At 39.0% G+C, this 27,500-nt stretch overlaps 1 protein-coding gene across 1 annotated transcript in view; it reads left to right on the plus strand.

The window, feature by feature from the left end:
* The first annotated feature begins 6,321 nt into the window (after window positions 1–6,321).
* The window catches only part of ccdc102a (coiled-coil domain containing 102A), a 25,459-nt gene continuing 4,280 nt past the window's right edge, over window positions 6,322–27,500 (plus strand). The window contains exons 1-6 of the mRNA XM_028439518.1: window positions 6,322–6,739; window positions 8,262–8,552; window positions 11,120–11,370; window positions 11,483–11,591; window positions 23,547–23,663; window positions 24,408–24,617. Coding sequence (XP_028295319.1) covers window positions 6,389–6,739; window positions 8,262–8,552; window positions 11,120–11,370; window positions 11,483–11,591; window positions 23,547–23,663; window positions 24,408–24,617 — 1,329 coding nt within the window. The 5' untranslated portion in view covers window positions 6,322–6,388. The remainder of the gene's footprint in view (window positions 6,740–8,261; window positions 8,553–11,119; window positions 11,371–11,482; window positions 11,592–23,546; window positions 23,664–24,407; window positions 24,618–27,500) is intronic.

Below are 27,500 nucleotides of genomic sequence, written 5' to 3' on the forward strand. Positions count from 1 at the left end.
GTCGGGGCTCCGCCCACTCTGAGCTACAGTAGCAGAATAGCTCAGTAACTACACAGTCTGTGGTCAGACTGACACGTAGCTGTGTTTACCTTGCTCTCCATCTGGTCTACAGCCTTCTCCCCTAACGTGTGTGTAGCTAGTGTTGGTGTCATCTGCAGGGTCACTGGAGGTCACAGTCAAACCACACACACTTCAGACTTATTGTCTTACACACACACACACACACACACCAACACACACACACACACACACACACACACACCACACACACACACACAGCATGGGGGCATCACAGTGGGTGCATTAGGAGGTCAGGGGACCCCCACTCTGGAACATTTTTAAATATACAGTATAACCCTCTGGTTGGAGGTTTAACGTTCAACTGGACGCACGCACACAGGAAAAAGGTTTATTATTATGTATTTTATTTGACAGAACTGGTTCAGTGCTGATGGTCATAAAATATATAAACAGCGGCGCGGGGTGACCCCTTCTTGGGCGGTGCCTTGCGGGGCCGGGGTCTGTGGCACCTGATTTTAGCAATAACTATTCCAGGTCCTTCTGGCCTGGGGTCCGGTCCCTGCTGGCTCTGGGCCCGCTAGCTGGCGCCCGCCGACTGCCCGTTCGGCACAGCTCTGGCCGTCTACTGGGCGTGGGCCTTGGCTCCTCTACTGGTGTCTTGGGCGGGTGGCTCTCTGGGTCCTCCCCTTGGGGGGCCTTGGGGTTGGGGTTGGTGGCGGGCTGCGCTGAGTCCTCGGCTGCTTGGTGCTTTCTCGAGTGTGTATGTGGGGGGCGGTGGCTGTCTCTCGGCTTGGGGTCTTAGGGGCATCTTGGGGGCTGCTCGGCCATGGGGGGGTTGCCTAGGGCTCCTTGGTCCCCACTCTTTCTGCTGGCCTGGCTGCATCTTCGGGTCCAGGGCGGTGCTTGGGTTTACAGTAGTGGTTCTTACACATACACTGGTCTATGATGCACTGACATGTCTTAGACTGTAGATAAAACTGGGCTTAACTTTAGACACTTTGATCCTGAATACCTGCTTTAGGTTTTACCACTCACTCCTTCTCTCTGTCTGGTCACCAGATTGGTTTGATTAGGGGCGACCGTGGATCAGGTGGTAGAGGGTCGTCTTCTGATCGAGAGGTTGGGGGTTCAATCCCAGTACCTGACTATGTGTCGAAGTGTCCTTGGGCAAGACACTGAACCCTAAGTTGCTCCCAGTGGTCGAATAGTGCCTTGCATGGCAGTCCTGTCCCTTTGGTGTGTGAATGTGAGAGTGATTGGGTGAATGAGCTGATATGTAAAGCACTTTGAGACTGTTTCAGTGGTGATAAAGCTCTATATAAATCAAGTCCATTTACACAACACAATATACACAACTACAACTACACATCTCACTCTCACTTTCATTTTCTACCTTGAGTCTCTCTCTTTTTACATCCTCCCTTTAACTCACTCAGTGCCATTGACGAGAAAACTTGTCATTTTCGTTTTTTCACAGAGATTACTAGAAAACACCCTGGCAGAGGTCACTCATCAATATCTAAGCTGTAGTGTGATGTAGTGACCAACTGTGCCCTGAAGGTGGCAGCAGCGCACCTTTAGATCAGAGACTAGCCACTGATGCTACCATTAGCTAAGGAGGAAGAAGCAGGGATGAGGGAGATTATGGCGCTACAGAGTGATATTGTGACGTATCCATCAGCTCACAGCACCACATACTAACACAGAACATGTGGACCTGAGTGGATTATTGATTATGTTGCCATCGTGATCGCGGGTCATCTCTGCGTGTCGGGAGGAAGAACAAGTTACGTCTGTGTGATTGACAGAGGGGAGCAGATACATAAATACAGTAAGCCTGTGAGCCAGATAGCAAAATAATAGGTGACATATGCAGAGCTCAGAGAGAGAGGAAGGAGTTTATGAGACAGAAAATGGCGGCATGAGAAATGATGTTGATGTTCCCACCAGCGCACAGCAGACCAGAGCATGTGACACTCTTTAAAAAAAATTTAAAAAACGGGGAAAGCAGTGACACTCTGCATGTCCGTGAGAAGCAGGAAGTGGCGTGTGTGCAGACTGATGGGGGAGAGACTTGAAGGAACGCCAAAATACAGTAAGAAATCCATTCAACTCTGACCCAGATAGATAAATAATAATAGTTTTATCATCAAACGCCTGGTCTCAGTGCTTTTTTAAATGTTTTGTTCAGATGTTAGAGTTGTCACTATAGCAAAAAAAATAGCTTTAAAGTCACTGACAGGGTTTTTTTTTTTAGAAAAAGGCTTTTTTCTCAGCTTTTTGCTCTGAAACTAAAGATTCAATCTTTCAGAATCTGGTGTCAGATTTCAGATAGTCATAGTAGACAATATTCTGTGGGTCTTTAAAATCAGTCAAAATGCTCAAAAACGGCTGGTACTGAATGAGTTAATAAAGTATTTGTTACAGTTCCTTAAGGAGGGCTGGTGATGGTCTTTTATCTTTCATTGTCAAAAGAATTCCTTGATAAACTATTCAAAACAATGCAGTTTAATTAAAAATAAATCCTGAATGAAATAAAGGAATAATAAAAATGAAGAAGAAGTCTATTAATTTAAATTCTGGCTCTACAGTAAACTATGCTAAACTACATAATAGTTCCTTTTCTTTTTAAAAGTGAAACTGAAAAAGTATTTTGTGCCTTAACAATTGGTTTAAAACAAATCTCATATCAAAGAAATAATATAAAAAACTATGGCTTTCATTCTCTCTCTCTTGTTTCTCTCTTTCCTCTCTGTGACCTCTGACCTTGGATTTCACACGTTCTTTATTTCTCACCTCTTTAATTTTTTCTTATGGAAGCCAACATGCTTCCACACTTCCGATTTAAAACACGGTGGTGCGTCCTGAATTTTAAATTCTAAATAGATATTTCCCTCTGATGTTAAGTACTGCAATTTCAATTTCATGTGAACCGTGACTCCTTTGAATGGATTTTTAACTGTCTCACGATTAATCTTTACATCCCTACATAAAAGGTATGAAATGAATTAATCTAAAAATAAAGCCTTAATTGTCATTAAAATGTCTTAAATCAATGTTTCATAAGTTTCAAATTCTAACACAAAAGTATGATTTTATGATTGTAATTAAAGTCACATTTCAAAATAAATGGTAACATTTGTTTGTCATGTTGTGTATTTTTGTGTGTTTACTTTGGGGGTCATCACTAGACACTAGAAGAGAATTACACAAACCTTATGTATGTAGTTATTTAAGTTGGTTTTTAATTTGCTTTCAACAGGCATTAAAAAGTGTTCAAACATTTTAGAATTTAACTTGACTAAAGCTTTAGGAACTCTGATTACCTTTGTATTCAAACAAAGTACAATAAAGTGTAATATAAACATACATTTAGAATTGTAATCATAATGTACAAGTTAAATGTAGATAATTCAAATAATGTTTCATAAATTCAAAATTTACCGGATCATAACTTCGTTACAAACAACTTAAACCAACCATTAACTTAACGTAATCAAAAATTAATCCTCACTAATAAATAAACTGTACTTACAATGAAGTCATTCAAAAAGACCCCACAGCCACCAAACAGGAAGCCCCGCCCCCTCAGGGTTGTATTATAGTGAATGATGATTGGTTGAACCAAAGAAGAAGAAAAGCACTGGTTGCTCTCTGCAGTGGCTCCACCCATGTGGAGCCGAGGGGAAATGTAGTTTTTTTTAGTTTGTAACACCTTTCAAACACTATTTCCTGCATTTTTAGGTCAATCTAGTGAAGAAAAGCTGAAGATTTTTGAATCTATTTTACAGCCTTACTTTTAACCCTTATTTTTGAACTAATGAAAGTTGTGTTAATTACATTTTTCTTCATTCACTGAGGTCACGCCACTGGGTGACGATGATACATATTGTTTCTGATTAAAAAAGGAAAAAAACTACAGAAAAGTCTATATACAGTGTGGGGCCAAAAATCAGAGCGGGGGGCCCCCTACAGGTGCAGGAGAGAACCTCTTACACAGGACGGTGATGACTATAGATCATTTAGTCTAAGATATTTACTGTCTGACTGCAGCTTCTGTAAACACACACCATCTGTAAACACTGTGTTAGTGTTTTTATTTCACTCAGAAAGAAGGTCTACTTTGGTTTGGAGCTTCAGACACAACATACACACACTCACACACACACCACACACCACACACACACACACACACACACACGAACGCCCATGCACACACTCACACACACACTCACTAAACACACCACACGCCCACGCACACACTCACACCCACACTCACACACACACACACACTCACTCACACACTCACACACACACACGCACACACACACGCACACACACTCACACACACACACACGCACACACACACACACGCCCATGCACACACTCACACGCACACACTCACACGCACACACCACAACACACGCCCATGCACACACACACACACACACATGCACCGCACACACTCACTCACACACACACCCACACACACGCCCATGCACACACTCACTCACACTCACTCACACACACACGCCCACGACACACACACACACACTCGTTGGATGATGTCAGCAGTGTTTTCAGGAGGAAACGTCCTTCTCCAGATGTTGGGGTGGAGCAGCAGATGGTGGTGGTGGGCGGAGCCAACACACTGTTTGTGTTCTTTACATTGACAGTAGAGCGTCACATCTGTGCTGTGTTTAGTCTCACAGATAGACTGCACAGCTGTGACTGTACGCTCCGTGTGAGGTAGTTTGTTGATGGTGTTAGATGTTCCACTGGGGGCTGGTCTACCTCCTGATGGGGTCTACTCCCACTAACTACTGCCATGATTATGTCACTAATCTCTGAATAATGTTAGAATGTTCTATCCAGGTGCTCATGGCCAGCCCAACACAACGGTTTATTGATGTTCCACATCCCACCTACATGACATTTATGGGAATAGAATATTATATTATGTAAACAAAACAAAATGCAGTTTATACATTATTTATAGTTTTTTAGAAGAATCATTTTTTCCACGTAAAACATGATTACAAATCATTACAGATGGCATTAGATGATTCAATTCAACTTTATTTATGTAATGCCAATTACACCAATAGTCATCACATAGCAGAGTTGGGGTCAATTACATTTTTAAATTACAATTATGTCTTCAATTACCCATGTTCAATTACAACTCAATGATGCTTACGTTAACCGACGTTTTTTCCAATTACAATTAAATTTACAAATATTCATGAAAGTTAATTACAGTTAAGTTCTTAATTACTACAGTTCAATAACAATTTATCCCAATTATGTAACCTTCCTCTTGTGTTAGCTTTCTGTTAGCATCTCTAATGCTAATGGGTCAGTGTGACCCATGTCTTAAATCAGCTGTTAAAATACACTAATAAGTAATAAATATTATATGTCATCTAATTAGTTTCTAATCTATTGATGACCTTGTTAGGATTCCTAATCAATGAACATATTGGTATTAATATTTATCGTGTGGTCTGAGCTGATAGATACCAATATATTTATATTTGTTTTAAAAACTGTAAAACGATCCCTAAGAGAACTGACTGATAGTGGGAAATGTTGATCTGCAACATTTTAAAAATAAATCCTGTTTTACAAGTTTGGCCTAAAACCTTTGAAAAGTTACTAAATGATATAAAAAGTTATAATGATAAAAAGCTTCTAAATGATATAAAAAGTTACTAAATGATATAAAAGCTTCTAAATGATCTATAAATCATGCTGAATGTTTCACTTCAATAGAAAACAATGGATGTTTACAGGCAGTGGGGGCTGTGTGACATCATCAGTCACATGATTTAAAGATGGAGGAACACAGGCTGTAAAACTGTAAAGTAGTCCTATTTATAAAAGTTAATTAATGATATTGTTCACAATAATGTGTTTTATTAGACATAGATCTACTAATAAGGTTTTAGAACACATTTATAAAACAGGAGGAGCCATTAATAATAATAATAACCATATATGTGTGAGATATAGAACTATAACATGGTTCCACAGGTTTGCTTTGATTAAATTGTATTTGACAGTTTTTATTGAATTTCCATGGCAATTACTATTATAAAGTTAATTACTGAATTCAATTACAATTACAACAGCAACAGATTTTTTTAAATTACAGTTATGTCATAACTATAATTAATTATCAATTAGGTGATTACAATTGTAATTGGGAAGCTTGAAATGTGTCAGTGTTCCATGTTTTCTTCTGTCTTCTCAAACGCCACCTGTGATTGGCCGATGTCTCCTGTGTTTCCAGGATGCTCATTGGACAGGAGGGAGATGCTCCTCTGAATCACCGTGAACCTCCCTCTTCATCGTCTCCTTCATCATGAACCACACCCCCAGCCCCCACCTGTCTGAGGGGGGCAGGTCAGCCAGAGGAGGTCTGCTCTGCGATCCGGACCGAGGGGCCCTCTCCCCGGACAGCTTCGGCCACACCCCAAGCCCCCCCGTAGACACCCCCAGCTCCAGCCCCCCCCTGCTGCTGTCCCCTGGTCTCAGCAGCTTTGCTCTCAGCTCTCTGGGGGCCATGGGGGAGGGGAGTGGGGGGGACTGGGAGAGCAGGGAGGAGCTGAGGCTCAGGGAGCTGGAGGAGGCTCGGGCTAGGGCGGCTCAGATGGAGAAGACCATGAGGTGGTGGTCTGACTGTACGGCCAACTGGAGAGAGAAGTGGAGTAAGGTGAATACATATACTGTATATATACTTATATAGGGTTACACATGGTCTGTTTTCATCTCAGGGTTTTCCTCATTCCTGAGATGAAGTCACATGGTTAAGGAAAGGTGTTAGGAGACTTCCTAAAGGAGTTAGGGAAAGGACATCACGTTGTTAGACTATCAGACACTCTTCCACTAGGTGACGTAATAATAATAATAACTAGAACTAGAAGCAGTTATTAAAGGGGGCCAAGCCTTCCTGCGCCGCTCGACCCCCAGGTTTCGCGGAGCCCGTGGAAGTACGTCATGAAGGATGACGGCTCGTGGCGAGCGTCAGGACACAGGCCAACGTGCCATTTGCTGTGAACACGTGGATATGAAGTTCATGAAGATATGATTTAAAATGTGAAAGTTACATTCCAAAATGTGTTTGCACCCATTATAGCGCCACCTAGTGGCTATAGTTGCACGATATTGACGGTACCCTGCGGTGTCACATTATCACGGTTCCTACTATACCATAAATTCTACACGATGGTTCAACCGTAGATTACGATACTACTGGTACCAGTTTCTGCTACATAACGCTGCCTCTATTCTCCTCCTCTCACTGCACAGTCTAAACTCACTGCATGATATTCACTTGAAAACAAACCAACATGGCAACCGAACTCCACAGCTGCTGAATGATTGGCTGTTTGCCTGTTACTGGTGACGTACAGAGAGATGATAGGCTGTTTCTGCACGCTGGGTCCGCCCCTCTGTTAGCTGATTGGCTGTTCGTGTGTTTCTGTCAGCATGAAGGAACTGAAACTCACATCAAAACAAACAAAAAGCTAAAGTTCTGTCTCTCCTGGACACGTGTATGTCTTACAGTCACAAACACTAGACAACACATGGTAGAAGCACCAGGCCTGAGCGGTGAGTCTACCGTCGTCGTCGTCAGTGGCGTCACTAATTTTGCTAAAAAAACCAAACTCCAAAAGTCCCATTAGGAACTATTTTGTCTTTAAATGAGACAGACGGTAAAACAATAGGAGATCTACTGTGCAGGCGCTGTCACCATTTATAGGAGCAAAAGGAGGAACACCTTTTTTGTTTATTTTTTAGATATTTACAATGTACAAACAATATTTAATAATTATATACATACAAAGGAGGGGTCACATCCAATCTCATAAAACACCAGTGACGTCACCCAGAAAATGCACAAATCTAGTTTTCTCAGGGAATCAGTTCCTGTTTATTGTATTTTATCCTCTATGGTTTATTATGTTGGAGAACAAGCATTATTGTCAAATAGATTTTTATTTTCTTTTTAAATACAGTGGATTTGTTATCCTAAGTTGATTATTTATGTTCATGTACTATTATCATGCACCAAACAACACTATAAGTAATTAATCAATATTTCTAACTTGTACAAATACAATGCAGTTCATAAAAATAATAACAATAAAAAAGGCTTCAGTATCACGATATTATCCAGAACCGTGATACTTTGGTATAGTATCGTGGTTACTCATTTTGGTCTCGTGTTCCAGGTGCGTGCAGAGCGTAACCGATCACGTGATGAGGTCCGTCAGCTGAGGCAGCGTCTGGACTCTCTGACTAAAGAACTGAGCAGTGCGAGGAGGGAACGACAGGAACTGGCCTCAGAGAACGAGCTGTTACGGCAGGAGAGGCAGCGTCTCCATGGAAACCACACAGGGGAGCCCCCCCCCTCACAGGTCCAAGCTGAGGCCCCGCCCCCACCTGCAGAGAGAGCAGCTACATGTCCAGAGGCAGAACCTGTCAGGGACGTGGACTTTGATGGACTGAAGCTCCAACATAAGGTGAGTCTGAGGAACACCTACACTGAATAGTTAATAGTGTGTGATCAACCAGTGTAGAGGTTCTCTGTTCTTTGTCCTGTTTTAATGTGAACCATGTGCTAATAATAGCTACATTTGGACTCAAAGGGACTTCCAGGTGTTCATGAGTAGTTTGAACTTGTTTTGATCTGAATAGTAGCCTCACCGTCTATCAGTGGCGGCTGCTGGTCTTTCATGCAGGGGAAGCTCATTTTCTGCCTACTTCAGAAAATGTATCTGTTTATTTAAATGTGAATTCTAGTAGAATTCACATTTTGTTGTCAACAACTATTTGTAGATTATCACGCACGCACACGCGTAGCTGCTGCGCGCTGGAGTGTGAGTGTTTGGTGAAAAGTCTCACAACACAAGCAGTAACAGTCTCCACAAACACCAAAAACAGACACTAGGTTTGTCAGAAGTTGATTCGCTATGAGAGGATCAGCAAAGTCTCCGTGTCAACACAGAGCAACGGACTGAAATATTTGAAAAACCCGCCTGTGTGCTTACAACGTCATACTCTCTGATTGGCTCATTTCGCTGTCAATCAAAATTGAATTAGCCTGAGACAGATCATCCAATCATCATCCATTATTCCAGCGTCCGGAACAGACAGATCCAGCCCACTGCTCCATAGACCTCCTGTGAAGCCCGGCGTCCGATGGGCGGGACTAAGTGCGTCATAACCGAGCATTTATCCAATGAGCGTCTAGTTTGACTGCAGTGGATCAACCCCTAAATCCTGTCCCATTGAAGTCAATTGAAGCTGAACTTCACCACTGTTTATTAACACTGTGACGCTGCGGTAATGAATGAAGAACGTCACGCTGTCACTGTCAGTTTCCTGTTATAAGAAGCTGATTCTGAACTAAACATACATGTGTTCTGTCATATATTTAGTCAATGAAATGTACACACAACACTACATATTTGACCACTGATTTTAGGGGAAGCTGAGGTTCCCTTGTAGTCTTAAAGCATCCGCCACTGCCGTCTATTTAATACAGGAGATCTGATAGGATGGCCCCGCCATCACCCGAGGACCCCTGTAGTCACTTTGCTGCCCTGATGCTGCCTGTGTGCATCCTCCTCTTGGTAACCATAGATACCGTCCAATATAAACAGTGAGCTACATAATCTAAACATGGTGTGTTTCCATAACACTACCAAAATTACTGAGGGTTCAACATAATAGATCATTTAAAGTCAAACAGTGTGTGTGATTTCCCTGGATTCATTCTATGAGACATGTGCATGATAAATGTGTTTGTTCTTTTTACTCATCTGTATATTTTTTGTTTGGTGTATTTTTCTGTGATGTATGTTTTTTGGAGTTATTTTGTGTGTTTTTGGAGCCTTTTTGTATATTTTTGTGCATTTCTGTTGTCGTTTTGTGTACTTTTTGTTTAAATATTGTTTCGTTTTTTGTTTTATTTCACTCATTTAGTATATTTTTATTATAAATATCTTATGTGTGGTGAGGATGTGTTGTGAGATGGCTGCTGGCTCCTCCGTGGGTTCTCACACACGCACGAGCATCAGCTGAGCACATGCACATACTCCGTCACAGGTTGTTGAAACTCTTCCGTTGTCGCAACTCTCTCTCTAAATGTCTCTGTGTACTTTTAGCATCTACATCCAAGGTGCACATTTGGTTACAGAGCACATGTTGAAAATATCAGTGTTTATAACGCTGTATCCACGGAGAAATGTGCATTTTTTGCTGTTACCTTTCAACACAGCCGCGGCCATTGTCCGTCAATAACTTCCGGGTCCCGTCCGTTCGGTCTAAACAGCGAACGGTCAAACAAACATGAAAATAAACGTTTTGAAATGTCATCACCAAATAAGGAAGAGAAGTCCTCAGGAGCACAAAACGTGTGAAAGAGTCTTAAACTATCTTCCTCTCTCTCACTCGTGTGCCAGCGTGTAGGTCTGGTGCTACTACAGGTCTTCAGCAATTGGCTCTGGTCGCACACGTGACTCTAGCTCGCCACTGTGATTGGCTCTGGCACAGACCAGACAGAGCTGTGCAGTGAAATAGATATAGATGGTGCAATAGCACCCCCTCACTCTGAGGTCAAAAGCTGAATAGGTTTCACTTCTGGGTGAACATGAAAGTGTCGTCTGGGTGAAATAAAATGAAAATAAACAGTTTGAAATCACCAAATTACTCCAAAATAACGGATGCACACACTTGGAGTATTTGGAAGCCGTTGACAAAGTTTCAGGTCAAACAGGCCCCACGTCGAGGAGATATTTGCTTGACAAACACACACACGCGCACACACACACACACACACACACACACACACACACACATACAGACCTTTCTTGTAGTTTCTTGCATTATAGTATAGATAGTATAGATATAGATAGATACATTTCTCCATCACATTTCAGGGACCCCAACTCTGTTAATAAATAAATAAATAGAAAAGTTGAATGTTCCACCATGAAGTTGTTCATTTTAAATACAGTGAAGGTTCTATATGAGTCAGGCTTGTTTCTAGACCATTCCATTGGTCACATGTTTTCCTCTCTGTCAGAACCTGGAGCTGCTGGAATCCATGCTGCGTTCCACAGCTGAAGGTCCAGACCTGCAGGAGGCGTGGGACGCTGGCAGCGCGTGCAGCAGTAGTAACCCCGCCTCCTCACGCCTGACCTCCGCTCTGAGCCGACAGGAACGCAGTCGTCAGCTGTGGGAGGACATCAGTATGGTGGAGGAGGAGTCTAGTAAACTCACCGCTCTGCAGCTACGCCTGGACGAGTCCCAGAAGGTTCTACAGAAGGAGAGAGAGTAAGAACCAGCATTCATTCATTCATTTGAGAACCAGTGTTCTAGGGAAACCTTAGCTGTGATCCAGGCCATCAGAAGCACTATGATGTTGATGAGTTCTGTGTGTTTGCAGAGATAAACTGGCTCTGAGTAAGAGCATTGAACGACTGGAGGCTGAACTGAGTCAGTGGAAACTGAAACATGAAGAACTCAGCAAGAACAAACAGGAAACCATGAAACAGGTGAGGAGTGGTGGAGTGACATCATCACAGCATTAGATAAAGCACCCACTATATCCACTCAGTCCTACAAAGCATGAGTTAATATCTTCTCAGTGAATGTGAAGCTGCTGCATCGGCACTAGAACCTGTACATAGACCGTAGGTTTGGTTAGTTCTGGTTTGGTTTCTATTCACACTCAGAGGTGATTCAAACCCTAAGGTCTCGTCGTTAATATTTGGTCATGTTTACACAATGTTTTGATTCTGTTTCCCTTTTTGTGTCTAAAAAGTTCCAGGTTCCCACGGCAACATTTTCATAGTGATCTGTGTTTATATGGGACCAGGGGTTGAAGCACTAAAGTGTGATGAATACATCCAGGATAAAGGAGAATACGTGGTTAGACTAAGTCTGGGCGGTGCTATCTGAGTCATGATAAAGAGACAAGGCTTAGTGAAGCTGTGGATGTTTGAGATAAGTGGGCGTTCACGGCTTTCTGAACAAGACCATGAATACGATCACAGAATCACTGATGAAAGTATGGATCACAGACTCTCAGCTTTGTTTACACCTGTGAACAACTGATGAAGAAATAATAGACATGATACGGAAAAAAGGAACAGCGTTAATAGAGAGAGGCTGCAGACAATAGCCCACTGCCTTAATGCATAAATATCCTAAACATGTAGAATTAATAAAGTGATACAGTTACAGGGCTCGAGACTGTGAGTAAATTTGTCGCATGTGCGACTATTTTTTCAGTTTGTGCAAGTAAAAATTTCATGTGGTCGCATCTAGTGAGAGTGAAAATCCAAAAGGAGGAAACTTCCGCGTCCTGTTGAGGTTTCCTCCTGTGAATCAGGGTCTGACATGGACACTACACACGATGTCATGTCCCCAAACACACAGTCACCAACACTGGGGACAGACACGGTCTGTGCTGTGTTCACGGACACTGGGACAAACACACACTGGGGAAAGGCATCAGGGCACGCAGAGAATCATCATGGAGGGACCAGAACTGATGACCTATGATGCCAGGCCAGATGTTCAGCTGTGGTTCTCCCAGGGTAGGGGTCTGCAACCTGCGGCTCTGGAGCCTCATGTGGCTCTTTGACTCTTTTGCAATACAGGTTAGCTGTAGAGGCTAAATCACCACGGTTACAGGTTAGCTGTGGAAGATAAATTACCATGGTTACAGGTTAGCTGTAAAAGCTAAATCACCATGGTTACTTGTCCTGGAAAAACTTGTCTGGCTTTCGGTCAACCAACTTGGGGAGAGTTTATCCAGGATAGCTGATTATTCCAGGATTTATCACTTAAACCTGGTTTTGTGCAACACCGTGTAGTAAGCATGTAGTAAACATGTAGTAGGCATGTGGTAAACATGTGGTAAACATGTAGTAAACATGTGGTAAACATGTGGTAAACGTGTGGTAAACGTGTGGTAAACAGGTAGTAAACATGTAGTAAGTATGTGTAAACAGGTTGTAAACAGGTAGTAAACAGGTAGTAAGCATGTAGTAAACAGGTAGTAAATAGGTAGTAAATAGGTAGTAAGCATGTAGTAAACAGGTAGTAAACAGGTTGTAAACAGGTAGTAAACATGTAGTAAACATATAAGTATGTGATAAACAGGTGGTAAACATGTAGTAAACATGAAGTAAACAGGTAGTAAGCATGTAGTAAACAGGTAGTAAGCATGTAGTAAGTATGTAGTAAGTATGTGATAAACAGGTGGTAAACAGGCAGTAAACAGGTTGTAAACAGGTAGTAAACATGTACTAAACATATAAGTATGTGATAAACAGGCGGTAAACATGTAGTAAACATGTAGTAAACATGTAGTAAACAGGTAGTAAACAGGTAGTAAACATATAAGTATGTGATAAACAGATGGTAAACAGGTAGTAAACATGTAGTAAACATGTAGTAAACTTGTAGTAAACATGTAGTAAACAGGTAGTAAACATAAGTATGTGATAAACAGGTAGTAAACATGTAGTAAACAGGTAGTAAACATAAGTATGTGGTAAACAGGTGGTAAACAGGTAGTAAACAGGTAGTAAACATGTAGTAAACATATAAGTATGTGATAAACAGGTAGTAAACAGGTAGTAAATAGGTAGTAAACAGGTGGTAAACATGTAGTAAACATATAAGTATGTGATAAACATGTAGTAAACAGGTAGTAAACATATAAGTATGTGGTAAACAGGTGGTAAACAGGTAGTAAACAGGTAGTAAACAGGTAGTGAACAGGTAGTAAACAGGTAGTAAACATGTGGTAAACATGTAGTAAGTATGTGATAAACAGGTTGTAAACAGGTAGTAAACATGTGGTAAATGTGTGGTAAACGTGTGGTAAACAGGTAGTAAACATGTAGTAAACATATAAGCATGTGATAAACAGGTGGTAAACAGGTAGTGAACAGGTAGTAAACATGTGGTAAACAGGTAGTAAACATGTAGTAAGTATGTGATAAACAGGTTGTAAACAGGTAGTAAACAGGTGGTAAACATGTAGTAAACATATAAGCATGTGATAAACAGGTGGTAAACAGGTAGTAAACAGGTAGTAAACATGTGGTAAACAGGTAGTAAACATGTAGTAAGTATGTGATAAACAGGTTGTAAACAGGTAGTAAACATGTGGTAAATGTGTGGTAAACGTGTGGTAAACAGGTAGTAAACATGTAGTAAACAGGTAGTAAGCATGTAGTAAACAGGTAGTAAACATGTAGTAAGTATGTGTAAACAGGTTGTAAACAGGTAGTAAACATGTGATAAATGTGTGGTAAACGTGTGGTAAACAGGTAGTAAACAGGTAGTAAACATGTAGTAAACAGGTAGTAAGCATGTAGTAAACAGGTAGTAAATAGGTAGTAAATAGGTAGTAAGCATGTAGTAAACAGGTAGTAAATAGGTAGTAAGCAGGTAGTAAACAGGTAGTAAACAGGTAGTAAGCAGGTAGTAAGCAGGTAGTAAACAGGTAGTAAACATGTGGTAAACATGTAGTAAGTATGTGATAAACAGGTTGTAAACAGGTAGTAAACATGTGGTAAATGTGTGGTAAACGTGTGGTAAACAGGTAGTAAACATGTAGTAAACATATAAGCATGTGATAAACAGGTGGTAAACAGGTAGTGAACAGGTAGTAAACAGGTAGTAAACATGTGGTAAACAGGTAGTAAACATGTAGTAAGTATGTGATAAACAGGTTGTAAACAGGTAGTAAACAGGTGGTAAACATGTAGTAAACATATAAGCATGTGATAAACAGGTGGTAAACAGGTAGTAAACAGGTAGTAAACAGGTAGTAAACATGTGGTAAACAGGTAGTAAACATGTAGTAAGTATGTGATAAACAGGTTGTAAACAGGTAGTAAACATGTGGTAAATGTGTGGTAAACGTGTGGTAAACAGGTAGTAAACATGTAGTAAACAGTTAGTAAGCATGTAGTAAACAGGTAGTAAACATGTAGTAAGTATGTGTAAACAGGTTGTAAACAGGTAGTAAACATGTGATAAATGTGTGGTAAACGTGTGGTAAACAGGTAGTAAACAGGTAGTAAACATGTAGTAAACAGGTAGTAAGCATGTAGTAAACAGGTAGTAAACAGGTAGTAAATAGGTAGTAAATAGGTAGTAAGCATGTAGTAAACAGGTAGTAAATAGGTAGTAAGCAGGTAGTAAACAGGTAGTAAGCAGGTAGTAAGCAGGTAGTAAACAGGTAGTAAACAGGTAGTAAGCAGGTAGTAAGCAGGTAGTAAACAGGTAGTCAACAGGTAGTAAACAGGTAGTAAATAGGCAGTCAGCATGTAGTAAATAGGTAGTAAACAGGTGGTAAACGGGTGGTAAACGGGTAGTAAATAGGTAGTAAACAGATAGTAAATAGGTAGTAAACAGGTAGTAAATAGGTAGTAAACAGGTGGTAAACGGGTAGTAAATAGGTAGTAAATAGGTAGTAAATAGGTAGTTAACATGTAGTTAACATGTAGTAAACAGGTAGTAAACAGGTAGTAAACGGGTGGTAAACGGGTAGTAAATAGGTAGTAAACAGGTAGTAAACAGGTAGTAAACGGGTGGTAAACGGGTAGTAAACAGGTAGTAAACAGGTAGTAAACAGGTAGTAAATAGGTAGTAAATAGGTTTACTATTTTACTGTTTACCTGTAGTAAACAGGTGGTAAGCATGTAGTAAACAGGTAGTAAGCATGTAGTAAACAGGTAGTAAATAGGTAGTCAACAGGTATTAAACATGTAGTAAACAGGTAGTAAACAGGTAGTAAACATGTAATAAACAGGTAGTAAGCATGTAGTAAACAGGTAGTAAACAGGTAGTAAATAGGTAGTCAACAGGTATTAAACATGTAGTAAACAGGTTGTAAACAGGTAGTAAACATGTAGTAAACATATAAGTATGTGATAAACAGGTGGTAAACATGTAGTAAACATGAAGTAAACAGGTAGTAAGCATGTAGTAAACAGGTAGTAAACATGTAGTAAGTATGTAGTAAGTATGTGATAAACAGGTGGTAAACAGGCAGTAAACAGGTTGTAAACAGGTAGTAAACATGTACTAAACATATAAGTATGTGATAAACAGGCGGTAAACATGTAGTAAACATGTAGTAAACATGTAGTAAACAGGTAGTAAACAGGTAGTAAACATATAAGTATGTGATAAACAGATGGTAAACAGGTAGTAAACATGTAGTAAACATGTAGTAAACTTGTAGTAAACATGTAGTAAACAGGTAGTAAACATAAGTATGTGATAAACAGGTAGTAAACATGTAGTAAACAGGTAGTAAACATAAGTATGTGGTAAACAGGTGGTAAACAGGTAGTAAACATGTAGTAAACATATAAGTATGTGATAAACAGGTAGTAAACAGGTAGTAAATAGGTAGTAAACAGGTGGTAAACATGTAGTAAACATATAAGTATGTGATAAACATGTAGTAAACAGGTAGTAAACATATAAGTATGTGGTAAACAGGTGGTAAACAGGTAGTAAACAGGTAGTAAACAGGTAGTGAACAGGTAGTAAACAGGTAGTAAACATGTGGTAAACATGTAGTAAGTATGTGATAAACAGGTTGTAAACAGGTAGTAAACATATAAGTATGTGGTAAACAGGTGGTAAACAGGTAGTAAACAGGTAGTAAACAGGTAGTGAACAGGTAGTAAACAGGTAGTAAACATGTGGTAAATGTGTGGTAAACGTGTGGTAAACAGGTAGTAAACATGTAGTAAACATATAAGCATGTGATAAACAGGTGGTAAACAGGTAGTGAACAGGTAGTAAACAGGTAGTAAACATGTGGTAAACAGGTAGTAAACATGTAGTAAGTATGTGATAAACAGGTTGTAAACAGGTAGTAAACAGGTGGTAAACATGTAGTAAACATATAAGCATGTGATAAACAGGTGGTAAACAGGTAGTAAACAGGTAGTAAACAGGTAGTAAACATGTGGTAAACAGGTAGTAAACATGTAGTAAACAGGTAGTAAGCATGTAGTAAACAGGTAGTAAACATGTAGTAAGTATGTGTAAACAGGTTGTAAACAGGTAGTAAACATGTGATAAATGTGTGGTAAACGTGTGGTAAACAGGTAGTAAGCATGTAGTAAACAGGTAGTAAACAGGTAGTAAATAGGTAGTAAATAGGTAGTAAGCATGTAGTAAACAGGTAGTAAATAGGTAGTAAGCAGGTAGTAAACAGGTAGTAAACAGGTAGTAAGCAGGTAGTAAGCAGGTAGTAAACAGGTAGTAAGCAGGTAGTAAGCAGGTAGTAAACAGGTAGTAAACATGTGGTAAACATATAAGCATGTGATAAACAGGTGGTAAACAGGTAGTGAACAGGTAGTAAACAGGTAGTAAACATGTGGTAAACAGGTAGTAAACATGTAGTAAGTATGTGATAAACAGGTTGTAAACAGGTAGTAAACAGGTGGTAAACATGTAGTAAACATATAAGCATGTGATAAACAGGTGGTAAACAGGTAGTAAACAGGTAGTAAACAGGTAGTAAACATGTGGTAAACAGGTAGTAAACATGTAGTAAGTATGTGATAAACAGGTTGTAAACAGGTAGTAAACATGTGGTAAATGTGTGGTAAACGTGTGGTAAACAGGTAGTAAACATGTAGTAAACAGGTAGTAAGCATGTAGTAAACAGGTAGTAAACATGTAGTAAGTATGTGTAAACAGGTTGTAAACAGGTAGTAAACATGTGATAAATGTGTGGTAAACGTGTGGTAAACAGGTAGTAAACAGGTAGTAAACATGTAGTAAACAGGTAGTAAGCATGTAGTAAACAGGTAGTAAACAGGTAGTAAATAGGTAGTAAGCATGTAGTAAACAGGTAGTAAATAGGTAGTAAGCAGGTAGTAAACAGGTAGTAAACAGGTAGTAAGCAGGTAGTAAGCAGGTAGTAAGCAGGTAGTAAGCAGGTAGTAAACAGGTAGTAAGCAGGTAGTAAGCAGGTAGTAAACAGGTAGTAAACAGGTAGTAAGCAGGTAGTAAGCAGGTAGTAAACAGGTAGTCAACAGGTAGTAAACAGGTAGTAAATAGGCAGTCAGCATGTAGTAAATAGGTAGTAAATAGGTAGTAAACAGGTGGTAAACGGGTGGTAAACGGGTAGTAAATAGGTAGTAAACAGATAGTAAATAGGTAGTAAACAGGTAGTAAATAGGTAGTAAACAGGTGGTAAACGGGTAGTAAATAGGTAGTAAATAGGTAGTAAATAGGTAGTTAACATGTAGTTAACATGTAGTAAACAGGTAGTAAACAGGTAGTAAACGGGTGGTAAACGGGTAGTAAATAGGTAGTAAACAGGTAGTAAACAGGTAGTAAACGGGTGGTAAACGGGTAGTAAACAGGTAGTAAACAGGTAGTAAACAGGTAGTAAATAGGTAGTAAATAGGTTTACTATTTTACTGTTTACCTGTAGTAAACAGGTGGTAAGCATGTAGTAAACAGGTAGTAAGCATGTAGTAAACAGGTAGTAAATAGGTAGTCAACAGGTATTAAACATGTAGTAAACAGGTAGTAAACAGGTAGTAAACATGTAATAAACAGGTAGTAAGCATGTAGTAAACAGGTAGTAAACAGGTAGTAAATAGGTAGTCAACAGGTATTAAACATGTAGTAAACAGGTAGTAAACAGGTAGTAAATAGGTAGTCAACAGGTATTAAACATGTAGTAAGCATGTAGTAAACAGGTAGTAAACAGGTAGTAAACAGTTAGTAAGCATGTAGTAAACAGGTAGTAAACAGGTAGTAAATAGGTAGTCAACAGGTATTAAACAGGTAGTAAACAGGTAGTAAACAGGTAGTAAACATGTAATAAACAGGTAGTGAACAGGTAGTAAGCAGGTAGTAAACAGGTAGTAAACAGGTAGTCAACAGGTAGTCAACAGGTAGTCAACAGGTAGTCAACAGGTAGTAAACAGGTAGTAAGTATGTGATAAACAGGTAGTAAACAGGTAGTAAATAGGTAGTCAGCATGTAGTAAACAGGTAGTAAACATGTAGTAAGTATGTGATAAACAGGTGGTAAACAGGCAGTAAACAGGTTCTAAACATGTAGTAAATAGGTAGTAAACAGGTAGTAAACAGGTAGTAAACAGGTGGTAAACGGGTAGTAAACATGTAGTCAACAGGTAGTCAACAGGTAGTCAACAGGTAGTCAACAGGTAGTAAGTATGTGATAAACAGGTAGTAAACAGGTAGTAAATAGGTAGTCAGCATGTAGTAAACAGGTAGTAAACATGTAGTAAGTATGTGATAAACAGGTGGTAAACAGGCAGTAAACAGGTTGTAAACATGTAGTAAATAGGTAGTAAACAGGTAGTAAACAGGTAGTAAACAGGTAGTAAATAGGTAGTAAACAGGTAGTAAATAGGTAGTAAACAGGTAGTAAATAGGTAGTCAGCATGTAGTAAACAGGTAGTAAACATGTAAGTATGTGATAAACAGGTGGTAAACAGGCAGTAAACAGGTTGTAAACATGTAGTAAATAGGTAGTAAACAGGTAGTAAACAGGTAGTAAACAGGTAGTAAATAGGTAGTAAACAGGTAGTAAATAGGTAGTAAATGGGTGGTAAACGGGTAGCAAACGGGTAGCAAACAGGTTGTAAATAGGTAGTAAACAGGTAGTAAATAGGTAGTAAATAGGTTTACTATTTTACTGTTTACCTGTAGTAAACAGGTGGTAAACAGGTAGTAAACATGTAGTAAACAGGTAGTAAACAGGTGGTAAACAGGTAGTAAACAGGTAGTAAATGGGTAGTATACGGGTGGTAAACGGGTGGTAAACGGGTAGTAAACGGGTAGTAAACAGGTTGTAAATAGGTAGTAAACAGGTAGTAAATAGGTAGTAAATGGGTGGTAAACGGGTGGTAAACGGGTAGTAAACGGGTAGTAAACAGGTTGTAAATAGGTAGTAAACAGGTAGTAAACGCGTGGTAAACGGGTGGTAAACGGGTGGTAAACGGGTAGTAAACGGGTAGTTAACAGGTAGTAAATAGGTAGTAAACGGGTAGTAAACGGGTGGTAAACGGGTGGTAAACGGGTGGTAAACGGGTAGTAAACGGGTGGTAAACGGGTGGTAAACGGGTAGTAAACGGTTAGTAAACGGGTGGTAAACAGGTTGTAAATAGGTAGTAAACGGGTAGTAAACGGGTAGTAAACGGGTGGTAAACGGGTAGTAAACGGGTAGTAAATAGGTAGTAAACAGGTAGTAAACAGGTAGTAAATAGGTAGTAAATAGGTGGTAAACGGGTAGTAAACGGGTAGTAAACGGGTGGTAAACAGGTTGTAAATAGGTAGTAAACGGGTAGTAAACGGGTAGTAAACGGGTGGTAAACGGGTAGTAAACGGGTAGTAAATAGGTAGTAAACAGGTAGTAAACAGGTAGTAAATAGGTAGTAAATAGGTGGTAAACGGGTAGTAAACGGGTAGTAAATAGGTAGTAAACAGGTAGTAAACAGGTAGTAAATAGGTAGTAAATAGGTGGTAAACGGGTAGTAAACGGGTAGTAAACAGGTGGTAAACAGGTGGTAAATAGGTGGTAAACGGGTGGTAAACGGGTGGTAAACGGGTAGTAAACAGGTAGTAAACGGGTAGTAAACGGGTAGTAAACGGGTAGTAAACAGGTAGTAAATGGGTAGTAAACGGGTGGTAAACGGGTAGTAAACGGGTAGTAAACGGGTAGTAAACGGGTAGTAAACGGGTAGTAAACAGGTAGTAAATGGGTAGTAAACGGGTGGTAAACGGGTAGTAAACGGGTAGTAAACGGGTAGTAAACGGGTAGTAAACAGGTAGTAAACGGGTGGTAAACAGGTTGTAAATAGGTAGTAAACGGGTAGTAAACGGGTAGTAAACGGGTAGTAAACGGGTAGTAAATAGGTAGTAAACAGGTAGTAAACAGGTAGTAAATAGGTAGTAAATAGGTGGTAAACGGGTAGTAAACGGGTAGTAAATAGGTAGTAAACAGGTAGTAAACAGGTAGTAAATAGGTAGTAAATAGGTGGTAAACGGGTAGTAAACGGGTAGTAAACAGGTGGTAAACAGGTGGTAAATGGGTGGTAAACGGGTGGTAAACGGGTGGTAAACGGGTAGTAAACAGGTAGTAAACGGGTAGTAAACGGGTAGTAAACGGGTAGTAAACAGGTAGTAAATGGGTAGTAAACGGGTGGTAAACGGGTAGTAAACGGGTAGTAAACGGGTAGTAAACGGGTAGTAAACAGGTAGTAAACGGGTAGTAAATGAATCAAAATAAGCACAGAGACACTTCCTCTGAACACAGAGTAGAACTTAATCACTCTTTCAAAATTAGAAGAAATTAGACGTGACCCGTGACGACCTCAACCAGAGTCTATGTTAAAAACATAGAAATTAAGCTCGACCACGGGTTTGGGCAAATATCTCTCAGTATGAGTGCAGCTCTGTGATTGGTCAGAATGAAATACGTCTCCACTGATCTAAGTGATGATGAAGTAAACCATCACGTTGTTGGAGAAGTTCAGTTGAATTCACACCAACAGTGATTCTCAATCTGAGGCTCTGCAGTCTCAGTGACACAGAAAGTGTTGTTTCCATGGAGACGGAGAGGGAAGCCTTTTCAAAAACTTCCACTCTGGAGCCCGTTTTTTAAAAGTTCCGTTTTCAAACAAAAACGTGATTGCCCTGGAAATGGATAAACACAACGCTACAAAACTATATCATTTTTACTATAAAATGTTCCTGTGTAAGGTTGTCATGGTGATGTTTCCTCTGTGTATCTCACACCATCTGAAGGTTCTATTTGGAACTGAAGCAGCATTGAGGGGTTCATATGAGGGTCACTGATGTGACCACTAAATATTCTGAAATGGTTTTAGCAAAAAAAAAAAAAAAAAAAAGGTTTAAATGCAAATAAAAATATGTAGTAACTTAGTATATATGCACTCACTTTGATTTTTATTTGTTGAAAGTTACTGTAGTATATTCTATTATAATTCTCTATAAGTTTTCAAAGTATTTCTATGTTTATAATATTCATGCAAATCTAGCCCAAAAACCTTATTTCCATTCACTGGGAAGGTTTGATGGTTAAAGAGAATGAATGAGCTGTGTCACCACTAGAGGGCAGTGTAAGCTCACAGAGGACATCAGTGTCAGGACTCATTAATCAACTATTGATCAGGAGGTCATTTACCGTTTACTGTTTTCTGCTAGATTAATCATTAACTTAACCAGTACAGAAGTATGTATTCATATAGTGGGAGGAGCTTAGGTAGAGTTGTCAATTATGAGTATGTGTTTGAAGGTTGGATGTACATAGAGGTGTACATACTCTGTACTCTGTGGTATTGTAGCTGCTAGCATCTTTCTTAGCACATAGAATAATGTAAAAAGAAACACTCACCCTTGCACAGAACAAACAATAATCATAGTAGAGACGTGTTGTAGATCCATCCCCTCACTAAAACGTTACATTCCTCTGTTTGAAGAATCAGAATGTTTGGCTAATGACCGTCAGCACAGGCACCGCCCACAGTCATGGAGACGAAGGAGGAAGTGACGTGTGTGAACCGAGATTTAAAGGAAGTTTGGGGTCATGGGAATAGTTTTAATGAAATATTAATTAATCATGTACAAAAACGTGTTTAATATCGACCTGCTTTTTTAAACCCAAACGAACTGTGACACAGTGACGTCATGTGACCGGAACTGGAAGAAGCGTGCTCAATCTTGAGAGAGAGCAGTAATGTTAAAGCTAGGGTAGGCGATTTTTTCTAGATTTACTTTTTACATTTTTGGTTAAAATTGTCTTTATGTCCTGACGGAAATTAAGACCTTATGTTCTCTGAAAAAGGAACAAAGAAAATCCATCATCTGTAGCAGCTGTAAACCTGTAATAACTTCAACCAATGGAAAAAAAAATGTTTTTTTAACCAATCACGTCTCTCTGTCTCCCTCGTAAGCACGAGCTCACACTGAAAGCTCGTCACCACTGACAGAGTTAAAACAGAGTTTTTAGTCACGTTTTTGACATATATAATGATAAAGTTTATTGTTTAATTACTGCTGAATGAGACATGAGACAATAACGTTTCTACACAATACAAGTGATGATCTGAGCTCCTCTTCTGCAGCAGCTGTGAGCATGCATGTGAGTGAGCACAGAGGAGAGGGGGTAAAGGCGGAGCCAACGGGAGGCAACATTCAAAATCAAGCTAGCTTTTGAAAATCACCTACCCTACCTTTAAGATAAAATGAACGTTTTGCACACACTCACTGTATTTGGAAGCCAGATCGAACAGATACTGTGTCAGGGAGATAATCACTACACACACACACACACACACACACACACACACACACACACACACACACACACACACACACACACACACACACACACACACACACAGAACATTCTTGTTTTTATAGATACTTAAATGTCAGTCATGTGATCTTTAGCTGAACCTGTTGAAGGAAATGCATCAGGATGAACTGGGACGAATATCTGAAGACTTAGAAGATGAGCTGGGAGTGAGGACCAGTATGGACAAGAAACTAGCTGAGCTACGAGCTGAGGTAACACACACACACACACACAAGTTGAGGTTTTTCAGGAAATTTTTAAAAAGAAAAATTTCCATAAAAATCTTTTCTGAATAAATGAAACATCTGGATGAAACCAATGTGTTGTCATTAAGCTCTGCAGAAGCAGATAACGAGTCATTCAGATGATTGAGGTGTTTTGGAGCAGAGACACATCTAGAAGTGGAGTTTGGATCCCTGCCTTATTAAAATATACTAAAGATGAACGTATTCAAACTAAACTAAATGTTCTTTATCAAAGCTTTGTTTCCAGTATTTATCTAAAGTAAATCCAGACTGATGTGATGTTGTCTTACACATCTGTGACGTCTTTAGAGGACGTTAAACACACAGGTTGTGTTAGGTTCACACTACAGTATTTATACTCATATCATGTTCTATGTGACCTGGATCTCATCTGTTTATGTCTGAAAAAATCAAATACCATTTATTTAAATGTGACCCAGGTCACGTGGATTTGTAGATAAATCTAACATGTGGGTGGACGACCAACACTGACTGTTAATTTTCCTCTCTCTCTCTAGTACCCCCTTTAGTGCCATCATGTACCCCCATTTCAGAAACACTGCTGTGCGCTCTCCTTTAAATGGATTTTAACGTAGACATTAAATAATGCCTTTGTTTATAAAATACAGTAGAAAAAGTGTTGGTTTTTGTTGATTTGAAGCGTCTATCGTAGATTCCTCCTGACGTTGGTGTTCCTGTGCTCTGTGTCAGATGGAGAGGCTCCAGGTGGAGAACGCTGCTGAGTGGGGGCGCAGGGAGCGGCTGGAGACCGATAAGCTGGCCTTAGAGCGGGACAATAAGAAGCTGAGAGCTCAGGCTGAAGACCTGGAGGATCAGCTGGTTAAAAAACGGCGTCAGGCTGCGTCTGCTCTAGACACTGACCTCAAAGCTATACAGAGTGAACTGTTTGATAAAAACAAGGTACGTCTTTCACTCTGCTCTACTCTGTGTTCTATCTGAGACATATGATAAATAGATGGTAAACTTCTACAGTGAACGTTGTTTCTTTAATGTTCATGAGCTACAACATCCAGAGGTTTGATATCAAAAGGAGAGAAACCATGAGGAACACTGTTAATCATGATAAATGACTCACACTGTACTTTACAGTGTTTCTCCATAAATCAGAACAAAGAAGAACAATTAGAAACGCCCACTGCACAGTTTTACAATTAAATAAAAATACATGTATGCATATTTATATCATACAGAGAGAGAACAGCTGTATCACGTGGAGGGAAATAAATATGGATTTTAATTACAGTAAGAACAGATCTGTGTTAAACCAATAATAGAATATCATACTAAAGGTTATTTATTTCAGGAATTCAACTTAAAAGGTGAAACAAATATTTTACAAAGTGAAATATTTCAAGCCTTTATTTAAAATCATTTTTCATGATTTATTTAATTCATATAAAATTCAAATTTTTTGATTTTTTGAATTTGAGGTTTTCATATAAGCTGTTAGCCATAATCATCAAAATTATAACAATTTAAGGCTTCAAATATCTTACTGAGTATATATAATATACATTAATTTCACCTTTTGAAGTTACATTACTGAAATTAATAATAATACATTAAGAATACATCTGTGCAGTTTGTCCCAGAGGCCTGGGATCTTGAGGGTTCTTCAGTATCTTTGCTGTTCCTAGAACTGCACTTTTCTGGACCGAGATTCTAGGAACAGCAAAGATACTGAAGAACCCTCAAGATCCCAGGCCTCTGGGATATATATACAGTATATATATATATAATAAATATAAAAATATAATAAAATAGTTTGTTTTCTTGTTGCTTTGGTTCGTTCAAACTTTTTTAACTTTTTTTTCAAAACAAAAGTTTTAATACTGAATTGGATAAACTTTATCATTGTCATTAATAAAAAACACAAGTTATTTATCACAGTGGTTTTCATACGCTGCCTTTGATGAATAAAACACTTTCATCTTTATTGAAAAATGTCAAATTTTGAATTTTGTTCTTCAAAACTCATGAAAATAACATAAGGTGTGTGTGTGCGTGTGTGTGTGTGCGTGTGTGTGTGTGTGTGCAGGCGTGCATGCGTGCGTGCGTGCGTGTGTGTGTGTGCGTGAGAATAGCATGTGCTAATGGCTCAGGGATGAAATATTTAGTGTCTCATAATAATGAGTGATGAGCCAGAGTGTAGATATGAATAAATAGGAAGCTTCTGCTTTTATTGTTCCTGGAGATATCTGCTTCATTCTGCAAAGTAAGTGGAGAAAAGCTTCTGGGAATGTGCTGCGTCTGGGGAGGCATTAGCTCCGCCTCCTGAAAGCAGTAAACGATGATGGTTCATTATTAATGACAGCATTAGACTTCAAACACAGCCCTTTGAGAAGGAAATGAAATCAATGTTTCTACGCTTGAAGTCAGTTCAACTATGCTGCAGTTAGCTGCTAATGCTAAGACTGAACGTAGTGAGTTTGGATCCTTCTCACATATCCACTAGGGCTGGGCAATATATGGAGCTTCCTATTAACGATATATAGAAAATTACATTATCTCCTATAACATTTTGATGATTAAAAGTCACACGGCTGCAGGTAGAGGATGATGTGTTGTTCCCACCACTATAAAGGTGAGCTAAATAAGTGGTTAATCAGTTCATTATTATATTAAGGATTTAAACACAACGTTTGAGACTGTGTTTTTACCCTCAGAAATGCACAAAATATAAATAGTGTAATAAGAACTGGAAATGAAAACACTCACATTTAGAAAAAAAGTGATTACCACACTTTGAAAACACCTGTCCTATATATTTATTTTATATTTTATTTCATATTTAAATACTTGCTGTAGGTTAGGGTTTCTCTATTTCTCAGAATATTAAAGCTCACATAGATGATCAGTGAGTGTTCTAACCCAGACCTTTGTCTACAGAACTCACTCACACGTGCTGTCCCTTAGTGGAACATATTGATCAGCTGATTGTTCAATAAATGTGTCTGTGTGGAATGCTATGCAGGTATTTGTGTTACAGCATGTTTCCATATATTTATTCATTTATTTTACCATATTTATATTTCAGAAAGTGAAAGTATAAAGTAGTTGTTTGAGATTTTGTTTTGTGTTTTAATTTGAAAAATGATTGTTTAAAAATATTTTTTTCAGTAATAATTATTTTGATCAATAATTAGACATGTCATGTGACCCCATGGGGTCACGACCCCAAGGTTGAAAAACAGTGGATTAAGATGGAGTCAAACTTTGAGCCTGTTTATTAAAGATGGCTGCACTGATTTAGCTTCTCTTTATTAATAAACCCTTAAACTGATCATATAGTGATTGATCATTTCATTTAGTGGAGTTTTAAGAACTTCTTGTCTTTAAATGATGTTCTAAAATTAATGTATTCAAATATTAATACATATTAGCCTGTTATTGTTAAATATGTTCAAATATATACTTCAAAAAACACAAATATATACACATGACATTTCTTATTGTTGGACTACAGTATGTATAAGTCATTTATTTATAAATAACTTTTCACAGATAAAATCACAAAGTACTGTACAGAGTTGTGGAGAAATTAATACAAATACAACATCATAATAGAATAATAAACCATGTACATAAACATCATAAAAGGATAAAAACATTTAAAATCCAGTAACTAAAAGCTTTTCTGTAAAGTAAAGTCTTCAACAGTTTTTAAAAGTAACCACACAGTTGAGCTCCCTGAGAGACTGGTGCAGGTTATTCCAGAGTCTGGAACACCAGGTCTCCTCTGGTTTTACATTTAGTTTTAGGGTCTTTAGGAGACCCTGGTCT

Source organism: Gouania willdenowi, chromosome 3 (genome assembly GCF_900634775.1).
Source record: "Gouania willdenowi chromosome 3, fGouWil2.1, whole genome shotgun sequence".
NCBI lineage: Eukaryota > Metazoa > Chordata > Actinopteri > Blenniiformes > Gobiesocidae > Gouania > Gouania willdenowi.